At 48.6% G+C, this 21,433-nt stretch overlaps 1 protein-coding gene across 2 annotated transcripts; it reads right to left on the bottom strand.

Moving 5' to 3' along the window:
* Positions 1 to 1,897: 1,897 nt before the first annotated feature.
* CYP4B1 (cytochrome P450 family 4 subfamily B member 1) lies at positions 1,898 to 19,857 on the bottom strand. 2 transcript variants are annotated; one of them, XM_082687922.1, is made up of 12 exons: positions 19,553 to 19,857; positions 10,464 to 10,605; positions 10,234 to 10,278; positions 9,561 to 9,688; positions 8,982 to 9,106; positions 8,577 to 8,728; positions 8,318 to 8,424; positions 7,197 to 7,387; positions 4,149 to 4,282; positions 3,288 to 3,352; positions 3,105 to 3,187; positions 1,898 to 2,660 (listed from the first exon to the last, which is right to left on the bottom strand). In XM_082687922.1, exons 1-12 carry the CDS (start codon positions 19,838 to 19,840, stop codon positions 2,480 to 2,482), a joined length of 1,641 nt encoding a protein of 546 aa, XP_082544048.1. In that variant the 5' UTR covers positions 19,841 to 19,857; the 3' UTR covers positions 1,898 to 2,479. The 2 variants fall into 2 exon arrangements, with proteins under 2 accessions (XP_082544048.1, XP_082544049.1); XM_082687923.1 differs by lacking the exon at positions 10,464 to 10,605 and having other exon boundaries at positions 19,553 to 19,753.
* Between the last annotated feature and the right edge of the window lie 1,576 nt (positions 19,858 to 21,433).

Below are 21,433 nucleotides of genomic sequence, written 5' to 3'. Positions count from 1 at the left end.
TCTCGTCGACCAACCCTGCCCCATTATGTGATTGCTTGGGTACTGGTCCTCCTGACCCTGGACCCTATTCTCAGGCCCTTTATGCCCTTCTCCACCAGCCTCTCTCAACCCAGACATTATTGTTTCGTTGGTTCTAAACACAGATTTTCCTCCTGTCCTACTCCCTGCCATTCTTAGCCCAGACCCTGTATGTCACACACAGGCCTCCCCAAGACCTCTGCCTATGGTGTAATTGCACATTCTGCCTTCCTAAAGGGGGTTCTTCCCCAGCTGGTGCTTGCATCCAGGACCTTCCTTTCAGCCCCTTGGCTGCCTAGGTTACTGGGCTAGTTCAGCCATGCTTTGAGAAGGGGCAGTGTAGATGTTTCATGTTTGACCAAGGGCAGGAAAATAAACTGGGAAAGTGCTAGACAGGAAGGTTGGCAGATTCCCCAGCATCAGGTGGTGCAGAAGGGCAAGGGTTAGCCAAGCTCAGAGAGTTCAAGGCAATGGGAACTTGAAATTCTAGGTGGCCACCCATGGATAAACACAAGCTCTAACCACAGGATTATGTTGAGGATAAAGAATGTGACTAAGAAGTGGTCTTCTGGCTGCTGCCTGCTGGCTCTAGGCAAAGGAAAAAACCTAGGGTGAGTTCACACTCATATACATGACTCCCATGACACATATATGTGCAACTACACATGTGTGTACCACTCACACACTCTATACTCTACCACGCATGTGCACAACAAAGGCCTGGGGTTGTAGGAGGCAACAGGATATGTTTAACCAACTGAGCCACCCAAGCGCCCACAACAGGGTATGTTTGGAGGGCTGGAAGGATTAAGTGGAGTTCATTTTGGTGCCCATTAGTCAGCTACCTTGGTCCTCCCCTCCCATGTGGAGCCTCCCCCTTCTGTCAAGCTCTGGAGTTCTCAGCTCCATTTCCCATCAACATAAACTCTCAAAGAGATAATCAATACACCTATGGAGTCTTGGTCAAAAGAGGTCAAAGTCAGAAGGGCTCAGTGCAACCTATTTTCTGATGAGCATCTTGGCAGTTTCCTTCTTCTGACACTGAAATAGGGTAAGTCCTGCCTCATAGGTCTCTTGACAATCCAGAGATGAGGGAAGTAACAAGTCTTAGACTTGGATGCCACCCATGGGCTACAAGTGGTTATGACCTCTGGTTCTGCCCTCAGATGATGACTATTGATATATACCTCTGCTTCTATGGAGAAAGGTCTATCCAGGGCCAGGACAGAGAGGGAAGTTGGTGGCATGGATGACACCCTGGCTGAGACCTCTGCATCCCAGCCTCAGGTGGGCAAGGAGGTCTGGGTCTTGACAGGGCTTTGCAGGAGTGAGCAGGTGGCCCATAGCCAACCTTCCCAGGCTGTGGTCTTTTTCTAAGAGGGGAAGCATCAATAGCAGGAAGGATGTGTCTCCAGATGGTACATCCCCAGGGCAACATATAGACATCCCCAAGTCCCAGGGCTAGAATTCCCCTCATTTATCAGGCCCCTTATTCTCCAGTGTCCTCCCCTTCACTGTTGTCTAATTCCTGGATTAGAACCTGCTAATGGCCTTATACCTAGGACCATAGAGATACATGGGACCCCAGGCATCAGGCAGCTGCTGCAGGGAGTACTGAAGAAGACTCTCTAATTCATCACATGGCCCCAGCCTGAGGCCCTTCCTCAAAGTCACTCTTTGCACCTTTGTACCTCACCTGCCTCAAGGGTTGATTCAAGCACTGTGTCTTCCAGGAAACCCCCGTTAAATGCCACTCTGCCACCTTCTTCAGCAAAAGCCTGAACACCCAGAGCACCAGGTGACAATGGCATAGATACTGCCAATGGCAGGAATGCAAGAGAGACCTGTCTCAAGAGGGGCAGAAGATACACCTGAGAAACCATATTCCATATTCCATATTCCTTGATTTCAGTGCTGGTTACCTGGGAATTTGTTTTAGGAATTGACAGTCCTATACATTTTTTGTTTATGCAATTTTACCACATGTCTGTTATATTACACACATGCACAGACAGTTAAGAAGAGCAATACATCTCAATGAAGGGCCAAGCCCCCAAAGCCATCCTTCTTTCATGTGGAGTGAATGAGGGCCTGATCATAATCATAAAGCCAAAGAGACCCAGCTTCCATTGTGTTCATTGTGTCACACGGCTGGCCTGTAAGTTTCTGCTACATTCTAGAAAGACTGCCAATTATGGGAGATAAAGGAAGATTCTAGCAGCAAAGAGGTGCTCACCATATGTTTGTTGAATGAATGGTTGAGCTCTAGAGTATATGCATACTAAGCATTTCCAGACACACATGTTTGCATGGCACTGCCCTCCAGGTGATTGTTTATGTGGGTGCCTTCTCCCCATGTAAATTACAAGCCTCTCAAAGACAGGGACCCGCAACTACTCTATAATCCAGCCTGGAGAGGGCAGTGTCTGGGCTGTCTGGGACCCTCTTCTCAGCAAAGACACTACCCAGAGCCTGGGCGCAGCGACTTCAGTCGGAGGTGGATGCCATTCTTGGAGCGCAGGATCAGCTGGGGCATCTTGATGGGGGGCCGCAAGGGGTCCAGGGCGAACTCAAAGCGGAGCAAGCAGAGGGCCGTGACCACCTTCATCTCATTCATGGCAAACTGCTGCCCAATGCAGTTCCTACAGTGAGTAGCACAAGGTGGCATCAGACTGTGGTGTGTCCAGAGTGAGAAAATCCAGTGTTCTTAGTGGCCAAGAAAAACCAGTGGCTTAGAAAAACCAATAACTATTTGTGGATAAATAATTGGCTGATTGGTTGATTGACTTGGGGCTTCAGAAACAGATCTTGGGAACACAGTGAGGGCCCCAGACTGAGTAGATTCACATTGGGAATTCTGGTTTGGGGGCCTCTCTTGGAATGACTCAGCCAGCCCACCACTTGCCAGGGACATGATTATGCTAACAGCAAGAAGAAGGTCCCTGGAACTTACCCTACTTCAAGATCATCAAAAACCCAACGGCGGCCCCTTTGTCATGGAGTTCCCAAAATGATGCTTTCCCCACAAAATCCTCCATTCTCCCCTCCCATTCCTGGGGCCCTGGGGATTTTGGTCCACTCCTTACCTGGGCCCAGCAGAGAAGGGCATGAAGGCGAAGGGGTGGCGTGTGGCCACATTCTCAGGGGAAAAGCGCAGCGGGTCAAAGACCTGAGAGGACAAGCCTTGCTTAAATACATGCCAGGTCTTGGGGAGAGTGACCTCCATAGCCTCCCACCCCACCTGACCTCCAGACCCAGGGATGTAGTACCTCAGGGTCAGGCCACACAGCACTGTTCCTATGGAGGGCATAGATGTGCAGAGAGATCAGGCTGCCTGTGGGCAGAACAAAGGCCTGGTAGCTGGGTGGTCCTGAGAGAGCTTCAGCTACCTCCTCACAGGGCCAGACTTCCCTGGTATCCTTCTAACTGAACACCAGCCCCTGCCTGAGCACTGCCATTGAGGGAGGGTTCATGACCACCCTCAAGACATCAAAGTGCTTTTGACCATCATCATATCTACTTCCTCTGGCCCCAGCATTGAACACAGCAACTAACATAGACATTTGTGGAATGGGGAGAGAAAAAAGAAGAACTGAAGCTACCTTGTTGTGAGGTAGGACAGGCAAGGTCTATTACAACACTTGTGCTTTCAAATAACTGAAAGGAAGTTACTATTCCTGACATTATGCTATTAATAATAACATCCACCATTCATTGGGTGCATGTTGTATGCCAGATACAGAGTTAAACCTCCTTATAAAGCTACCACATACAGTTGTATAGGTTGTGCAATGAACGTCATCATAGTCTATGTGAATGGTGCCTCCTGGAGTTGTTCAGGTCACAACCTACATGGCGGTACATGACAACCCTGAAGAATATTGTCTCTTTAATCCTGAAAACAACCTTGTCAAGCAAAGACTTTTCTTGTCCCCATTTTATAAAAGAGGAAACAGAAGCTCAAGGTAGAGGGATTTACCCATACATTGTAGAACCAGGATTGGGACCCAGACCAAACACAAAGCCTGAGTTCTTCCCCACTTGTGCTAAGATTTGACCAAAGGCACAGAGTCTGTCAGAGAAGCATCCACAAGGACTCCTGTTCCACCCCCAAGTCCACTCCAACTCACCTTCAGGTAGGGAGCGGCCATCTACAAAGTTGACAGGCTTGCTGAGCTGGCGGTACACCTGGGGCACAGGTGGGTAGAGGCGGAAGCTTTCCTTGATGCACATGGTCAAGTAGGTCATTTTCCCCAGATCATCCCTGCCAGCAATACAACCAGACCTGTCTGGAGATGGGAAGCAAGGGGCTTCCACGGGAAGGCAGGTTCCAGCCCCACCTTCCCCTCTTACCCGACATCACACATCCAATAATGGGAGGGACACAAGTGCTTCAAGTGCCCAGACCAGATTAAACATGGGGTAGCCACTCCGATCCAGGGGTTCTGGCTCCTGGCTCTTTTCTTCATCTCTCCCTCATCTCTACTGCTAGGAAGGGAACCACAGGACCCTAGAGCTGTATGTGCACCTAGCCATCAAGACAAAGTCACTCCTGTGTCGTAAGGTCCCATAGAAGCCCCACGAGGGACAATTTAGGTTCCACTTAGTTTCCCCTGTGGAACTAAGGTGGAAAAAAATATACACTGATATACACTGGTTGAATGAAGTTGTAAGTGCATGAACAGCAACAAGCTCAGGTAAAAATCAAAAATTATGTATCTTTTTTCTCCTTTGCCAACAGGAAGCTCAGTCTGAAATGTGGCCCAATCACGACTACTGCACAGCACTTTGTTACAGAGTCCCAAACCCTAAGGCTTCTCCACCTAGTCTTCAATTTTTTTTTTTTTTTTTTAGATATACTTGACTGTATTAAAACTGGGAACTTGTGCACTACTGGGTATTTACCCTAAAGATACAAACGTAGTGATCCTAAGGGGCACGTGCACCCGAATGTTTATAGCAGCAATGTTCACAATAGCCAAACTATGGAAAGAACCTAGATGTCCATCAACAGATGAATGGATCAAGAAGATGTGGTATATATACACAATGGAATACTATGCAGCCATCAAAAGAAATGAAATCTTGCCATTTGCGACAACATGGATGGAACTAGAGCGTATCATGCTTAGCGAAATAAGTCAAGCAGAGAAAGACAACTATCATATGATCTCCCTGATATGAGGAAGTGGTGATGCAACATGGGGGCTTAAGTGGGTAGAAGAAGAATCAATGAAACAAGATGGAATTGGGAGGGAGACAAACCATAAGTGACTCTTAATCTCACAAAACAAACTGAGGGTTGCTGGGGGGAGGGGGTTGGGAGAAGGGGGTGGGATTATGGACATTGGGGAGGGTGTGTGCTTTGGTGAGTGCTGTGAAGTGTGTAAACCTGGTGATTCACAGACCTGTACCCCTGGGGATAAAAATATATGTTTATAAAAAATAAAAAATTTAAAAAAAAAGGAAAGGCTCACTGACTTATAATGCTGTCACTGTCCTTATTCAGTGTTTCCAGCTTTCAATAAAACCCAGCTGGATAATAACTCACAAAAAAAATAAACTTAATTTGCTTCAATTAAAAAAAACAAACAAACAAAAAAAAAAAAAAACCTGGGAACTTGTTATTCATCAAAAGACACCTTAGACACCATAGACACCTGGGTGGCTCAGTCAGTTAAATGTTGCCTTTAGCTCAGGTCATGACCTAAGGACCAGGGATTGAGTCTCACATCGGGCTCCCTGATCAATGAGGAGCCTGCTTCTCCCTCTCCCTGTGCCTCTCCTGCACCCTGTGCACTCGCTCTCTATCTCTCAAAAATAAATAAATAAAATCTTAAACACACACACACACACACACACACACACACACACACCTCTTAAGAGACATGAAATGGGAGGTTACAAACTGGGAGAAGAGATTTTCAATGAGCATTAACAAAGTATTATATACCAGTGCTCATTCTTTCCTTTTTGCGTTTTACTATAGTATTGAATAAGCGTCCTTGAAGTTGCTTCAACTTCTAGATGAAATGAAATAAAAATAACATAAATAAAAATTTTAACTCCCCGCCTCCAGGCCGTGTTCCTATTGTTACCTAACCTGGAAGGCCCATTTCTCTTTTCCTTTGCTGATCTGAGTTTCACCCCTCCTTGGAAAGCCAGCTCAAGTCCCACCCCTTCTGATTCCTCTGCTGTCCACACAGGGCTTCTCAGTCTTACTCCAGTCTGAGGTTTTCTCTAGATTTCGGCCTATGTAAGTTGTCTTTCTAAAAACATCCCAAAGGCAGCACCTTGGCTCCTCCCAGCCCTCGCATTTGGCTGAACACTGGGAGGTCTCCAATATCAGGCCAATAAAAATGGGTAATGGAAGCGTCAGACATCTCGTGCTGTGATGTGTACCTAAGGAGGTCACACAGGAGCCAGAGAGAAAGGTGAGGTGTGACAGGAGGCCAAGGCCTGAGGGGAGGAGGTAGGAAAAGAGGTACCTTCAGGAGAGCCCCAGAGACCATGCACGCTGCCAAGAGAGGTCAGCGTCAGTTGGTGTCATGTCAATGAGTTCAAGTTTGAACCAAGAATCAGAGAACAATAAAAGGTTTTAAGTGATGGAGTTTGGGAAACAGCCTTTTCTTCTTCACCAGATGAGTCTACAGGTGGCACGTGGCCATTCAAAGGCAGGTGGGCCAGAGCGGGGTTCAGGTCCCTAGGTATCCCAGTTGTATTCATGCCCAGTTCCCTCCTTTCTCTCTCCCAGAGCCTGCTGTTCCATCTAGCAACCCAGAAGGGTAGTCAGGTTCTGCCAGCAGAGGGAGTGAGCACACAAAAAGTTCACTGGTCACTGGCAAAGGGATCAAGGAAGGTTTCCTGGAGTAGGAGGCATCCAAGCTGTGCCTAGGAGTATAGATAGGAATCTGGGCACCAGATTCCTATCTATGAGTTGTCAATGGGAGTCTGACACCTAAAAAGGGCTCCACTGTGGGAGAATGGGCTCAGGGTTGTATCCACAGAGCTCCCCCTCAAAAATCACAGCACTGGAGCAAACAGGACACTGCCACCACCCTCACCTTGTTCCCAGGATGGCCCTGTGTCACCCAAAGATGCCACCGGGCAGCATAGATGCAGGGCATCCCTGGGACAGGGAAGCAGGACAGACTGGGCTCACCCACAGCCTTGCTCACCACTGCAAGGAGTCCCGGTTCCCAAGGATCTCGCAGACCTCCTCACGACAACGATGCTGGTGCTCAGGGTACAGGGCCATGCAGTAGAGAAACCAGCAGATGCCACTGGTGGTGGTGTCATGGCCTTCAAACATGAATGTGTCCACCTCAGCCCGGAGATCTGCGTCTGACAACTTGATCCCATTTTCATCCTGTGTTGGGGAAGGCATGATGGGACAGCCCAAGGCATTGGAGATAAGTACCAAGACTTCATAACAGTTGTCAAATAAAGGTCCATTACAGAGCGGAGCTTGAGACCTTCCCCAGAATCCTACCTGTCCTCCCAGGCACAGCTTGATTCCTCCTACTCTAGGAAACCTTCCCTGATCCCTCCGTCCAGGTAGACCTGTGACCTTACCCAGCCCTAATTGTCAATTCTGCTAAGAATGTCACCTAGCAGAGGAGAGGTCTTTGTCAACATCCACTTCCTATCTTCTCCACTACACTATAAATATATGGAGGACAAGGCCAAGTCTTTCTCATCTTCTGCATGGAAACTAACCCAGGGTAGGGGTTAGTGAGTTTGGAGGGTGGATGAATAAAGAAATGAATGAATGGATGAATGAATGAATGAATGAATGAATAGATATCCAAGATTCTAAGGTTCTTCCGTATTAGAAGTCTAGAATTGATGGGCACATGGGTGGCTCAACTTGATTTTGGCTCTGGTCATGATCTCAGGGTGGTGAGATGGAACCTGCATCCAGCTCTGCACTGAGCATGGAGTCTGCTTAGGATATTCTTTCTCTCCCTCTCCCTCTGCCTCTACCCCTCACCAACTCACCCTCTCCAAGGAAAAAAAAAAAGGTCTAGAATTGGTCTTTAGGACTTCTAGCACATGACCTGACCTCCCTGCATCTCTCCCCAATGAGGCAGCCAGCCACAACCGGCACCTTGCTGTCTCTGAGCCTTTGTTGATGCACATCAGAAGACAAGGAACAGATCGTACTTGCTGGGGGAAAAGAAGGGAAATGCTTAACAGCCCCTGCTGCTGTCCAGTGAGCCCTGTCCCAGGAAAATGGTCTGTAAACCCCTCTGGGACGAGTTCTTAGTTGGGGGTGGCCAACTGTGTCCTCACTCACCCGAGCCCCCAGAAGAATGTCCAGGAAGTCCAGGTGCCTCCGGCTCTGGATTTTCTCCTGCTCCTTCTCATCCTTCAGGGCTGCCTTTCGTTCCCTGATGACCTGGTCTGGGTCAGGAGCACAGAGTGTCATTGCCTGGGGACCCATCCTCTACCCAAAGGGAAATGGAGGTCCTGCAATGGCAGAGGTCAAGAGAGGCCTAAAGGGGCTAGGCTAGACCCTGGGCTTCCTGTGTGTGGACCCTGCAGGAAAAGCCCACCTGTGTGGTCGTGGGCCGTCTGGCAGGCCCGCAGGAAGCGGCGGCCATGCGGGGTGAGCCAGTAGATGAAGTCGTTATGGTACTGGAAGGACTCAATGCGCTGCTGCATCAGCAGAGTGAGGTCGCTGACAGCCGAGTAGTAGCTACTGTCCCTACATAGCAGTAGAGCAAGGAGGAGGGCTCAGACCCTGACCCACTGCAATGCTGCCATTAAGCCTCCCCAGTAAAGGCAGAATCTGTCTCCCCACCATGAGCAAGGCCCAGCTCCCCCTACCTCCCGCCCAAGCCAGGGCTCCCTAGGGCAGGACCCCATGTCCTCTCAGACCAGGGCCCTGGAGTCCCACCAACTCTCTCCTCTGAGCTAGCCTGGGTAGAGATGGTGGTCAGCCCCAAGTACCCTCTGACCTGTGGCCCAGACCGCTGTCTCCTTTGCCAAAGGTGCACTTCATGAGTGAGATCAGTGCCATGTGGCCCACGTCAGAGAAGATGTCAAAGCTCTTATCCTCACGAGCCTTTTCCTCCCACTTGTCCTGGAGCCCAGAGGTGGAGGGTAACATCAGGGAGTCAGCTGGACACTCAACTCTGCCCTCGAAGACCCACAGCCTCCTCTCCTCCATGCCCCAAGTCCCTGGCCCGGCCTCCATCCCTCTGGAATGTGGGGGTAAGGGCTTCAGGCTGGGGTGGGATCAGGAGGTGGACCCACACTACACACACAGACACTGAGCCAGGCAGGCTACCCAAGGGAAGAAGAGGGCTGAGGGGTGGAGAATCGCCCCAGCACAGCCTGTGCATGGTCAGGCCTGTAGTGAGGTTGGGAAGAAATTTTCTGCAAGGGGAAAACTAGTCTGGGTAACTTCTGGGTATTATACAGCCCTGAGACTCAAAATCTAACCCACGACCTTTGGCAACCCCATCAAAAATGATGCTAATGACATCATTTAAGCTGCAGCTGCAGCTTCCAGGAACCTGGCCCTGGGAGCTCACCAGCATAGTGTGCGTGGAGTCGGCAAACACAGCCACATAGGGTTTCAGCACATCATAGTGGAAGCCAGGTGTGAGCAGCTTGCGGTGCTGATACCACTTGGGCCCCTGGAGCACTAGTAGGCCTTTCCCTGGGGAAGAGAGGGCAGAGGGAAAGCTGGTCAGTGCACACAATCCTGCCCTACCTTGGCAACCCGGGGCCTCCACCCCAGTGCTCTTGACCAGTCACATGTCCCAGCTCAGCTCTGCCTTCCAGCCACCCAGTTGTGCAGCCTCTGGTGACACCAGCCTTGGCCCTACCACCACTCCCCTCTTCAGCCTTTTGCCTGGCCCACACCACCAATGCAGTCTCCTGGGATCCCACTTCAGAAAGCTCTTTCTCATTCCAGAAAGCTCTTCCTCATACTCACGTATTTTCCAGAGCCCTTGCTCTGCCTTTCCAGGGGAAAGCACATACCCAGAAGGAGAAGGCACCTGAGCCCCACTTCCCCAGCCAACTGGGAGCTCTCTTGCTTCTTCGTCCCCCCACTTGGCAGCTAAGGTTAGGAGGGGCACTTGGGGGCCAGGTGGTCCACATGAGATAACAGACTGAATGGACACTGGGCGGAGAGGAATGGGACAGGGAAGGATCCTGGTAATGCAGCACCAAGGATGGGGAAGGCAGGTGTCCACTCACCAATCCACTGGAGGAAAAAGTCATACACATCTGGAGCCTTAGGATCTGCAGGAGAAAGAGAAGATCAGGTCATACAGAAATTAGCAAATGCTGAAAGGAGGGTTATTGATCAATAGGATCAATAGGACCTCAGCTACCCAAACTTAAGGTGCAGACCCCAAGACCCTCCCCACTTGGAGCCCTGAGCCCTTTGCTCTCAGGAAACCCCACCCACTCCTGGGAGTCCTCACCCCCTCGGCTGTACACAGCTTTGGCATAGTCGGGCTCATAGATGTTCAGGAAGCCAAGGAACTGTCCAAGCCAGAGTGGGTGGGCGTAAGGGAACTGGTGGGCCCAGGATACCACCTTGTCCAGGCTCCCCGTCTGCTGTATCTGAAATGGTGACAGAAGGCCAGGGTACTCAGGAACACACTGTCACTTCCTCCCTGGGCAAGGAAGGCAGAGGGCTGCCCAGACAGAACCTGGGAGCATCCTTCCCTCGTCCTGTATCCCTCTTCCTGACAGCCACAGTCCTGTACATCTCTGGGGTCAATTCCCTCTCCAGCCCCAGAGACAACACTGTAATTCCAAGCCACCCTCTTGCTGTACATGGGTGAGCTCAACAACCCCAAGCTGGCCAGCTTGCTTCCATCTGGTTCCTATCATCAGCCCTCTATCTATGCTGCTCCAAGAAAGAGATTTCTATTGGCATTAAAGCTGTTTTCATGAAAGTGATAACCCCAGCTTGTTGTGCAATGCAGAAATCTGCTCAATTCTACCCCTATTATGTCATTTGACACACTTTTCTGAGGTCCTACTATGTGCAGGGCACTATCTTAAGGTCTCAGGGCATAAGATGGACTGCGTCTTATACTTTCATTCCATGGGCAGACCCATTAGACTCAACCAAACAATTAAGGAGTGTGAATACACCCAGCAGTAAGTGTGAAGAAGGAAGCAGATATGCTGCTCTGAGAGAGTCTAGCCGGGCGTGTCTACTTAGAGAGGGAGATCAGAGATGGCCCCTGGATGGAGAGGACATTCCCTCCAGGGGAAACCTGGAGGATGACAAGTGGCTGGCAGTGCAAAGAGCAAGAGACAGCATTCCTGGTAGAGCAAACAGAAAGCACAAATGTTCTGGGGCAGGAAAAAGTAGTGATGTCTTCCAGGAGCTGCCACCTGGTGGGATCGTGGCCTGAGATGAGATCGGAGATCATCCAGTGGGTGGTATGTGCTCTTTGGGGGGTTTCTAGCTACATCTACTCCCCTAGCGGTGTTTTCTGTAAATGGAGTACACAATAAATACTTTTCTGAAACCGGCTTTTTTAATTTAATGTGTCTTGTCCTTCTTTTCAAACTAGAGCCTTTAACTGCCCCTTCCATATTTTTAATTACTTTAATTGCATAGTATTCCACTGCAGGGATGACCATTATTTACTTATCCATTTCCCCCTATTCCAAATGAGTCTTTCAGAGATATGCTTAAAACCCATCCATGGCCTACCTGCCCATGGGCCTCAGAATAAGGTCTGAGCTCTGGAGTTTGTGAGGAGGTAGAGTCATGGCTGATCAGAGAGCTGGGATGTGAACCTGGGAGCATCGACTTCACAGCCTGCAATCTTTGAAGCTTGGAAGGTCTACATTTGAATATTGGTTTCCCCTATTTTTTAGATGCATGAACTTGGGCAAGATCTTTGGGCTCTCTGAATCTTACTCTTCCCATATGTAAAATGGAGATGATAACTTACATTATAGGATTATGTTAACATTAATTAAATCAAGCAGGGCATGTGTTACTAGTTGAGGTTCACATAGCATTTAAAGCCCTTCACTGGTATATTGTATGGAAAGGCTTGGCACTGGATCCTGCACAATGTAAGCCTTTGACTCATAGTTCCCTCCCCTTCAAGTTTACCTTTTCCCAACATCTTCCTTCTCTCTACATTTCCTGCCATATCCTATTCCCAAATGTCCCAAACTGCACTAAAGAATTTGCTATGAACTTGCCCTAAGATCTTCCACCTCTGAGTAAAGGATTAGCCTAACCTTGTCCCAAGTCACATGGGAAGCTTGCACTACACCCCCCATCTCTGGTGGCCTTCTCTGTTAGTATCCAGTCCACTTTCTGGGGCTACCTGGGCTCCCAACAACCAGGGAAGTCCTGGGATTTCCCAGATGCTCCCCACTCCGGGATGGACATACATAGGTACCCGTGAATGCTCTGGTCTCAGCCCTCCCCAATCCTACCTTGTGAACACTGCCCCTCCCCACAAGATTGGGTAGCACTCAGTGTATGCATAGGCCCCCACCAGATTCAAGGACCACAAAGCTGTATATTCAAAGCTAAAGGGTTAGGAACAACTACCAGGAAGAACCAACAACAACTGAGATGCAGCATCTCTGAAATAAAAATCAATTTTTAAAAATCAATTTTAAAAAATGGACTCATTTACATAAATTCTATGGGGTAAAGCAGAGAGCCATTGAGAGACTGGAGGTAGGAGATCTAAAGTATAATGCTCCAAGGAGTAGACAGGGGATTTTCCCAATCCTAATGACAAATAGGTGATTTCATTCTCCATCCTCCCTTTCAGAGATAATAATTGTACTACTACACAGGTACATGTGAGTACATGTAAACAGGTGTGAACACAACTCAGGACCCCTAGCTCAAGAGAAGGAGCAGGGGGACGTTGGGTGAGAATGACATGGGTTTCCATGGCTCTCCTAGCCACCGCATATTGGCTAAGAAGTGATGGTGAGTCTTGCCCAAAGTCACACAACCCCCAAGTCCAGGTCTTTCAGTTCCAAAGCCTATGCAATGCCCCCAATACTTCCCTATCTTCAGCACCAGGAGGAGTTCCAGCCCCAGGAATGACCATGTTGAGGGGAGAACATGGAAGCTTAGACACCTAAGATGGCAGGAGGGCATGGACCCAAGAAGTGTCCAAGTCCACAGGAATGTAAACATTGGTCCTCACCCAGTATGAGTGGTTTGCTGCCCTGAATCAGACCTCCCAGAGATTCATTCATGCATTCAGTAAATGGGCACGGAGTACCCACTCTTAGTGCCAGACCTGATGCTAGTTTCTGGGGGAACTGTAGTGAACTACACAAAGTCCTGCCCTCCCCGTGCTCACATTTCAAGTAGGAGAAATGAAATAGGAATCAAATACATCAGCAATATAATTTCTGGTAGCAATAACTCTAAAAATAATAATAATAAAGCAAGATAAGGGGCAGAGTTTCTACTGCAGACAGGGAGTAGGGAGGGTCAGGGAAAGCCTCTCTTAGGCGACAATTGAGCAGAGATAAGCAGAAATGCCTTCTAGAAAGCCCTGTAGCATTGACCACTGTCTGCTTCTAAAAAGCTGCTCTTTCCTCAACTCTCCCCTCTACCCCTCTGCTCTTTGCTCCCAGCAAGTTAACCTTGCTCAACTTCACGGAGGAAACAGAAGCCATCAGTTAAGAGGCCCCTAAAAGTCAACAATCAGACCCAAAGAACCACCTGCCTTGCACCCAGCCTCCCCACCTTCCCTCCTGTACCAGCAGGGGATGTACCCAGGGCCTGTCCAAGGTTAGTCCCTTTGGATTCCAGCCTTCTCCTCAGGCACCTCACCCATCAGTCAGTCCCTCTCTCTCCCATACCACAGACCCCCTCCTCTCTACTGGCTCCTTCCCATCTGCATTTAAAACACTCCCAAGTCTCTCTCACTTACTAAATGAAACACAACCTCCCTTGGTTCTGCCTCCTTTCTAGCTCACACCCCATTTTCCTCCTCCTTTCATAACTTCTCAAAAGAGCTGTCTCACAGTTTCACTTCCTCCTCGCCCCCACCTCTCCGACACTGGTCTTGCTAATGTGACCAACACCCACCTGGCGGGTGAGCCCAGAGGTTTTCTAGCTGCTGTGACATAGTCAAATCCCCTCTCTTTTAGAACCCTGTCCTAGGTGCCTTCCCACCTCTTTGACACAGCTCTTCCTCACCTATTATTTGTAAATCAAAGACTGAGTGTCCCCCAGACCCAGCCCCAGGCCTCTTCTTATGCTGCACCTTCTCCCTGGAGGCTCTTACCAACTCCCATGGCTTCCTTTGCCATCTACCTGAGACTGTTTCCAAAACTGACAGCACGTTCCAGTTTGTCTTTCTCCTGAGCTTCGGAAATATGACCAACCATCTGCTGGACCTCTCTGCATGACACCCTACAGGGCCCTCAGACCCAGCCTTTTCAAACATGAACACAGTATGTCTACCCCCCAAATCTGCCCCTCCTCTCATACCTAGGAATGGAACCACCATCCCCCCTGATGCCAGCCAGAAACACAGAATGGAGTTTTCCCATGATTTAGGGCAGCACCATAGGGTATACCCTGTGGAGACTGCATCTCTCCCCTGCAGGTCCACCAAGAGACTTTTACGCTGGAATCAACAAACCAGAACTAAGAGAGCCAGATATAGCAATTCCTGGGAAAGTCTCCAAACCCAGAACCCAAGGGTCCTGTGCCCAAACACACAAGTGCTGCCAGGCCTGAGTCTTTTCTTCTCGGGTCTCAGAGCCTCACATTTTTATACTTAGACATAGAAATTCATTCCTCCTGGTTACCATCCAGTCTTGTGGCTCAACGAGTCCTTTTCTCTCTTTTGGTGATTTTTCCAAATTCTGCTCTGATCCATCTGTGTTGATACCACAGTTTAACAAAGTTCCCAGGGCTCTCCTGTGCCTCATTTTTCCTAGCGCATGCAGGGGACTTCACTGATACCCTTACATCTGCCTGCCTCTCCCACGCCCACAGTGCCAGGACAGCCTCCCTGACTTCTTACTCCTTTTCTTCTCACTGTTCACTCCACTAACATCTCCTTGGATGGCGTCCTCAGCCCTGTCCAGCTCTGCCCACCTCCTATTTGGCTTCTGCCGACCTAGCCACCATCCCAAACCAATGTGATATTTCTACCACACAAATCTAAGCTTGTCACTCCCTGGCTTGAATCCCTTCAAACGTTCCCCATTGCACTCAGAATATAACCTCTTGACATGGCCTACAAGGTCTTATGTGATCTGCCCCACCCTCTTCCAGTTTTGTCCATTCCATTCTGTTCTCCCTTTCACCATTCCAGAAGTATAGAGCTATGAACACAGGCACGTACTAGACCTTGAGAAAGAAATATTTGTTGAACAAATTAAATTCCTACACACTTGACGTTCTTTCCAGCCTGGCCTCTGTGCCCCTGCACAGGTAGTGTCCTCCACCCTTCCTTCCTTCCTTACTTCCATGGATTGCTGCAGCTGGACCTTTCGGACTCACCTCAGCATCCTTTATCTGAGCCCACGGGTCTGGAACACTTGTGCTGTGCTATCCACCTCTCTTACAGACCGGGGCACTCTAGGGCTGGCCCTAGTCTTATGCATTATCCTCTGCCATTAGCAGAGAGCCAGACCCAGGGTTGTTGATCAGCTAGTTGCTTGAGAAAAGACAAACTTAATCTGTCTCCCAAAGGCTGGGTTGATTTTGATGGAAGAAAGGATAAAGGAAGCAAATGCCTCAGTGTTTTGCAGGAAGAATCCCTCTATAGGGATTTAACACCAGACATCTGCCTGACAGTTTACAAAGTATCTATCTATACTCTACCTTTTTCGATCCTCTTCTAAACCAACAAGGTAAAAATGCTTATCTCTGTATTGTTGAGGAGGAAAGGGAAGCACAGAGCAGAAGCATAGTGAGGGTCCATCAATGTCTACTGAATAGAAATTAGTCAGACCCCTAGACCACAAGCCATGCTCCTCGCTTCACAGCACAAGGTCAAGGGAAATGTCCCAGGGACAAGCAGGGCCAGGCAAGAGGCCTATGCAGTCTCAGGATATCACCTTTCCTGGGCTTGGAGCTGGCAGTCTCCACTCCTCCCCCGACAGTCCAGATTCTCAGGCCCCTTCCAACCTCAGGCCAACAACATGGGTAGGCACCTACTATGGGTAAAGTCCTCTTTGGGCCCCCAAGTAGAATAAGGGAGACCCTGGAAGAATAAGACATTACCCCATCTCATGGGGACACATTCTGAGAATTGAGGAGAGTGATAGGTCGATGCTTCCAGGGCCCCAAGACCTCAACCAGAAACAAGAAGGGAGAAGTTAATCCTGATGGACAGCTCTGCCCCACCCTCCCACACCTGCCCCCATCACGCTTCTTTTCCTATTCCCACCATCACTAGGCCAGGAATCAAACTTACAGTCACTTTGTAAAGATAGATCATGCCCTGCATGAAAAGGTGTGAATCCGGTGCTGTCTTGACTCAATTCTTGAGCATCTATGTGGACATAAGCAGATACCTTGCCTTTTCTGAACCTCATCTTTGTTTGGAAAAACAAACCCTGCCCCTACACTCCCCATTTCTCAGGCTCAGGTATGGATATGACAGAGCAGAGGTAACAAAGCCTGGAGGAATGCAGAGGTGTCAGGCCCACTGTGGTTCCCCAGGAAACCTTTGAATGTCCAAGGGCAACCTCCCCTCCAACCCTTGTTTGCTCTTCTTGGTGCCAAGGCTCTCCAGATTCTTTTATTAGAGCCAAGGAGCCAGAGTTAAGCTGTGTTCCAAGCCCTCTATACACCTCAAAGTAGGGGGGAAGGGCATTTGTGGGAAGGAGGGGAGCCAGCTCTGACATGGGTAGGGGAGCAAGGTCCCTGTCCTAGAGAAGCCTGTGGGCTGAGGAGAAGCCTAGCTTTGGTCCCTGTCCTAAAGAAGCCTGTGGCCTGAGGAGAAGCCTAGCTTTGGTGGAGGCAAGTAGTAGTGGAGGGATGTGAGAGGCAAGGGATTGAAGATCTCCCTAAATGCCTCTCACATTCTCATTAGGGTCAAATCTCAACCTTCCCATGACCCTCTTCTGTACTTAGCAAAGCCTCTCCTGAACCCTGCCTGATCTCTCCACTTGTCTTCTCCTTCACTGCCTCCTCTATCAAGAGCCCTCCCTACTTCCCAATGTTCACTATTTGTTCATTCAGTGATCCCCACTCTGTGTGAGGCTTTGAGCTGAACCCTGAGGGCACAGGGATGATTTAGAGTAGATCTCCATCCTCCAGAGGTCATGGTCAGTAGGCAGGATGAATAAGTACACAGAAGATGACAACCCAGTGGTACAAATACTGATATACAGAGCATGGAGCTGATGCAAGATCCTGTTTAGGCATCCCATCCAACCTGGAGCAGGTAAGACCCTGGTGTCTGTTTTCCCCTCTAGACAGTAGGCTCCTTGAGAGCAAGACCTGGGTCTGATTCAACTCCCAAACCCATCGTTTCCTTTCCTTGATTTCTCCAGGATGCATGTAGGTTACTAAGTCATCCTGAGAAGGTAGTTATTTGTAGGGGCAAGACTAAGCCTGGGAAGTTCTCTCCTGAAGGTCAAGCTCATTCCCAGTATCAATCATGGAAGAGAGGTAATCCCCAAGACCGTGAAAGGGAAAGGGTATTTAGGACTAGGAGCCTTAGTCTCGTGCATTTATACCTGGGTTCCCAAACCTAGATGCACAGCAAAACACTTGGAGAGGTTTTTTAACTCAGATTCCTATCCTAGATACATAAACAACTCCTACAACTCAACAACAACAACAAAAACAAAGGCCAAACAAACCAAAAATGATCCAATTTGAAAATGGGCAGAGGACCTAAACAGACATTTTTCCAAAGAAGATATACAGATAACCAACAGGCACATGAAAAGATGCTCAACATCACTCATCCTCAGCGAAAAGCAAGTCAAAATCACAATGAGAAATCATCTCACACCTATCAGAATGGTTATTACTAACAGAAAGGAAATAATAAGTCTTGGCAAGGATGAAGAGAAAAGGGAACCCTCGTGCACAGCTGGTGGGAATGTATATTCGTATGGACACTACAGGAAACAATATGGAGACTCCTCAAAAAACGAAAAAAGTTGTACCATGCAATTTAGTAATTCCACTTCTGGATATTCACCCAAGGAAAATGAAAACACTAATTCAAAAAGATACATGACCCCAACGTTTATTGCAGCATCATTTACAATAGCTAAAATATAGAACCAACCCAAGTGTCAATCAATAGATGAATGAATAAAGAAGATGTGGTCTATATACACAGGGGAATCTTACTGAGCCATAAGAATGAATGAAATCTTGCCATTCATGACAGCATGGATGAGCCTAGAGGGTATTACACTAAAAGAAATGGGTCAGACAGAGAAAAGCAAATATCATATGTTTTCACTATGACTTAACCATATGAAATCTAAAAGACAAAACAAACAACAACAAAAAGAGAAACTGACCCACAAACATAGAGAACAAACTGGTGGTTTTTACAGGGGAAGGGGAGTAGAGGAATAGGCAAAATAGGTGAGAAGGGTTAAGAGGGACAAACTTCCAGTTATAAAATAAATCAGTCATGGGGATGAAAACTACAGCATAGAGAACATACGCAATAATATTGTAATAACTTTGTATGGTGACAGATGATAACTACATTTAGCTCTAAAAAAAATTTGTTTTCACTTAATGAAGGAAATTCTGTCGTAGGCAACAACATGGATAAACCTGGAGGGAAAAAATGTATCATTAAGATAAATAAATAAATTCAGATCACTAGTTCCAATATGTTAATTCGAATCTCCTGGGACTGGGGCCAAGGAATCTGCTTCTCCCATTTGATTCCAGTGCAGGTGCCCTTGTCTTATGTTCAGAAAACTCTTATCTAGATCCCATGAAGGCAGAGAGCTAGAGGTATTTCTGACAATGGATGCTAAGGTGGTCTCTAGCACCCCAAGATAACAGGAGGTCGAGCCAGGATCTGAACTCAGGACAATGCCATGGCACTGAGCCAGCCCAGAGACATGGCAAAAAGAACTCCACCTTTGGGAGCACCAACCACTTATATGCTCCAAGGAGGGCTCTCAGCACTCATCTCTGCTTTTACTTTTATTTTCTTAGCATGGACATCTTTATACCACACAGAACAAAGAAGATGGTGCTTAAGCTCTAAACAAGATAACCTAGTTCTACTGGACTGTTGGGGATGGGGTGGGGGGTGTTCCCAATGCTATCACCGGGCCTTTAACAGAACTTTGTCTGAATATTGAGCCTGAGGAGGATGAGAAGTCTGTGGGCTATAAGTGATCCCGCTCCCAGGGCCAGCTCAGAAGGCAGGAGTGAACAGGGAGATCCAGTGGGAAAACAGAATGGAAACCATGGCTCCCAGAACATCATCCCCCTGTCCAAGCATAGGGACCCCCTCCACAGCCCCAAGCAGATTAGGCCAGATTCTATCAAGAAAAAGAGGCTGTTTTCTTTCTCCAACCCCTCCTCCCTACATACCTCCTGGGCATGCCCGAAGAGCCAGTGGGTGGGGGGCCCTGGGAAACTGTCCATAGCCCTGGCCAGCATCTGCCTCCTCAGCAGCAGACGGATGAGCTTGAGGAAGCCTAAGATCAAGATCAATCCAGCAGCCCACAGGCCCAGACGGGAGAGACTCAAGGAGAGCAAGACAGAAACCATGGCTGGAGTTGCAACCACCAAGGCTCTGGACTGCTTCCTGCCGCCGGGTTCCTTTATATGGCAGCCCTGACACCCTGCCAGCCCCCACCCCCCTGCCACACCCTGCATCCAGCAACAGGCCAGGCTGGGCTGAACTCCAAAGGGTAGAGATAGCAGCAGCAAAAGTCACAGGCAACAGAGAGACAGCCTGGCTGACTCCTCCCAAAACTTGGCTGAAGAGAAACCAAGTGGTGGGGATCAAAGAAACTAGGCCATGGGTCTGCTTCCTTGGTTCTTTGGAGGAGAAAGCAAAAGACAATTCTAAGGGTAACCCTCAGCATAATAATACCTACCTTTTTACACAAGCACCTTATGTGTCTCAGGAATTTCCTATCCACTATCTCATTTAACCTAAACAAAAGATTATACCCATTTTCCAGATAATGAAACTGAGGCTAAGCTTCCCTCTGCTTTCTTACAAGAAAGCTTCCACTGTCCTCTTCAATATGGACCTCTGGGAGGATTTGCATTTATGCCCAGATCATAATGCTTTGAGTCTTTTTTGTGAGACATCTTCAGGCACAAAGTTCTAGCCCCAGAAGGGAAATCCTAGATCAGAAAAAAGTCAACTCCACCTCCAAGTTCTTAGTACAAACTTAACTCTTAGGAACATAGAATATTACTTTCAGGGCAAGGAGAAGAGATCATCAAATCTAAGTACACCTTGATCTATGGAGCAAGCCACTTGGGACCAGGAGGGACAGGAAATTGTCCAAGGTCTCACAGTAAACAATGACAGCTCTCAATTCCCCCAGCTAGGGTTCTGTTGAAGAACAACCTTGTCCCGGGCCCCAGACTTGCCTGGGAAGAGACTGCTGTTTCTCCCACCACTCTAGGGTTGGAAAAGTCAGTGTCCCAGTACAGATGTTTCAGATGAAGAGATTTGCATGCAGAAGGGTAGGCAGAGTTAAGGAATCAAACAACGTATGCAGTGGCAGCCAGAGACAAGCAGCAGTGGCTGGAAAGAACCCTTCCCTAGGCTGAATGAAGGGGAAGATATAACATTGCTGGAGCCTGCTGTAGAGATAGCTACTAAGAGTCTTCAACAGGAAAACATGTGGTCAGAGCTGTGCTCTGGAAGATCTCCCCTTCTATGTAGGTGTACTGCCCTGGGACAGAAGGGGTCCAGAGCCTGGGCTGGTGATCAGAAAGAAATCAGAGGGCAGACCAGCAGGATGGATGTTTCTCAGGTCTCCCGGGTCCTACATACTTCGTCCTGCCACAAACATGGCCCAGCACTCATGGCCTATTTATCACATACCCTGTTCTCCACTCCCTAGTTGAAATCTAGCAGTCATCCACACTTTTAGAGGCAAAGACAAGTCACCATGTGGCCAGAATCAGAGACTGGGCAGTAGCCAACTCCTGAGTCTACCAGCCACCCCTCCAGGTATCTTGGCAGTGTGATTCTTGGAAGCCAAACCATGCTTCCCTATTGCTTCCATCCACTGGTCTGAATTCTGCTTTCAAGGGCCCACCAGAAAACTTTTTAGGCGTAAATAACTTGGTGACAACCCCCAATCTAGGAGCACACATATTAAGGAGATGGAGAAAATGAGACTCTGCCTATATCCACATGCTTCCCAATAGCCCTCCCCCCACCACTCCCCCCACCCCCGCCAACATCCACACCCTCCCTCCACCTCAGAAACACCACTTACA

Source organism: Mustela nivalis (genome assembly GCF_964662115.1).
Source record: "Mustela nivalis genome assembly, chromosome: 10".
In the NCBI taxonomy this organism is placed as follows: Eukaryota; Metazoa; Chordata; class Mammalia; order Carnivora; family Mustelidae; genus Mustela; species Mustela nivalis.
This window is presented reverse-complemented; position numbering and strand designations above follow the sequence as displayed.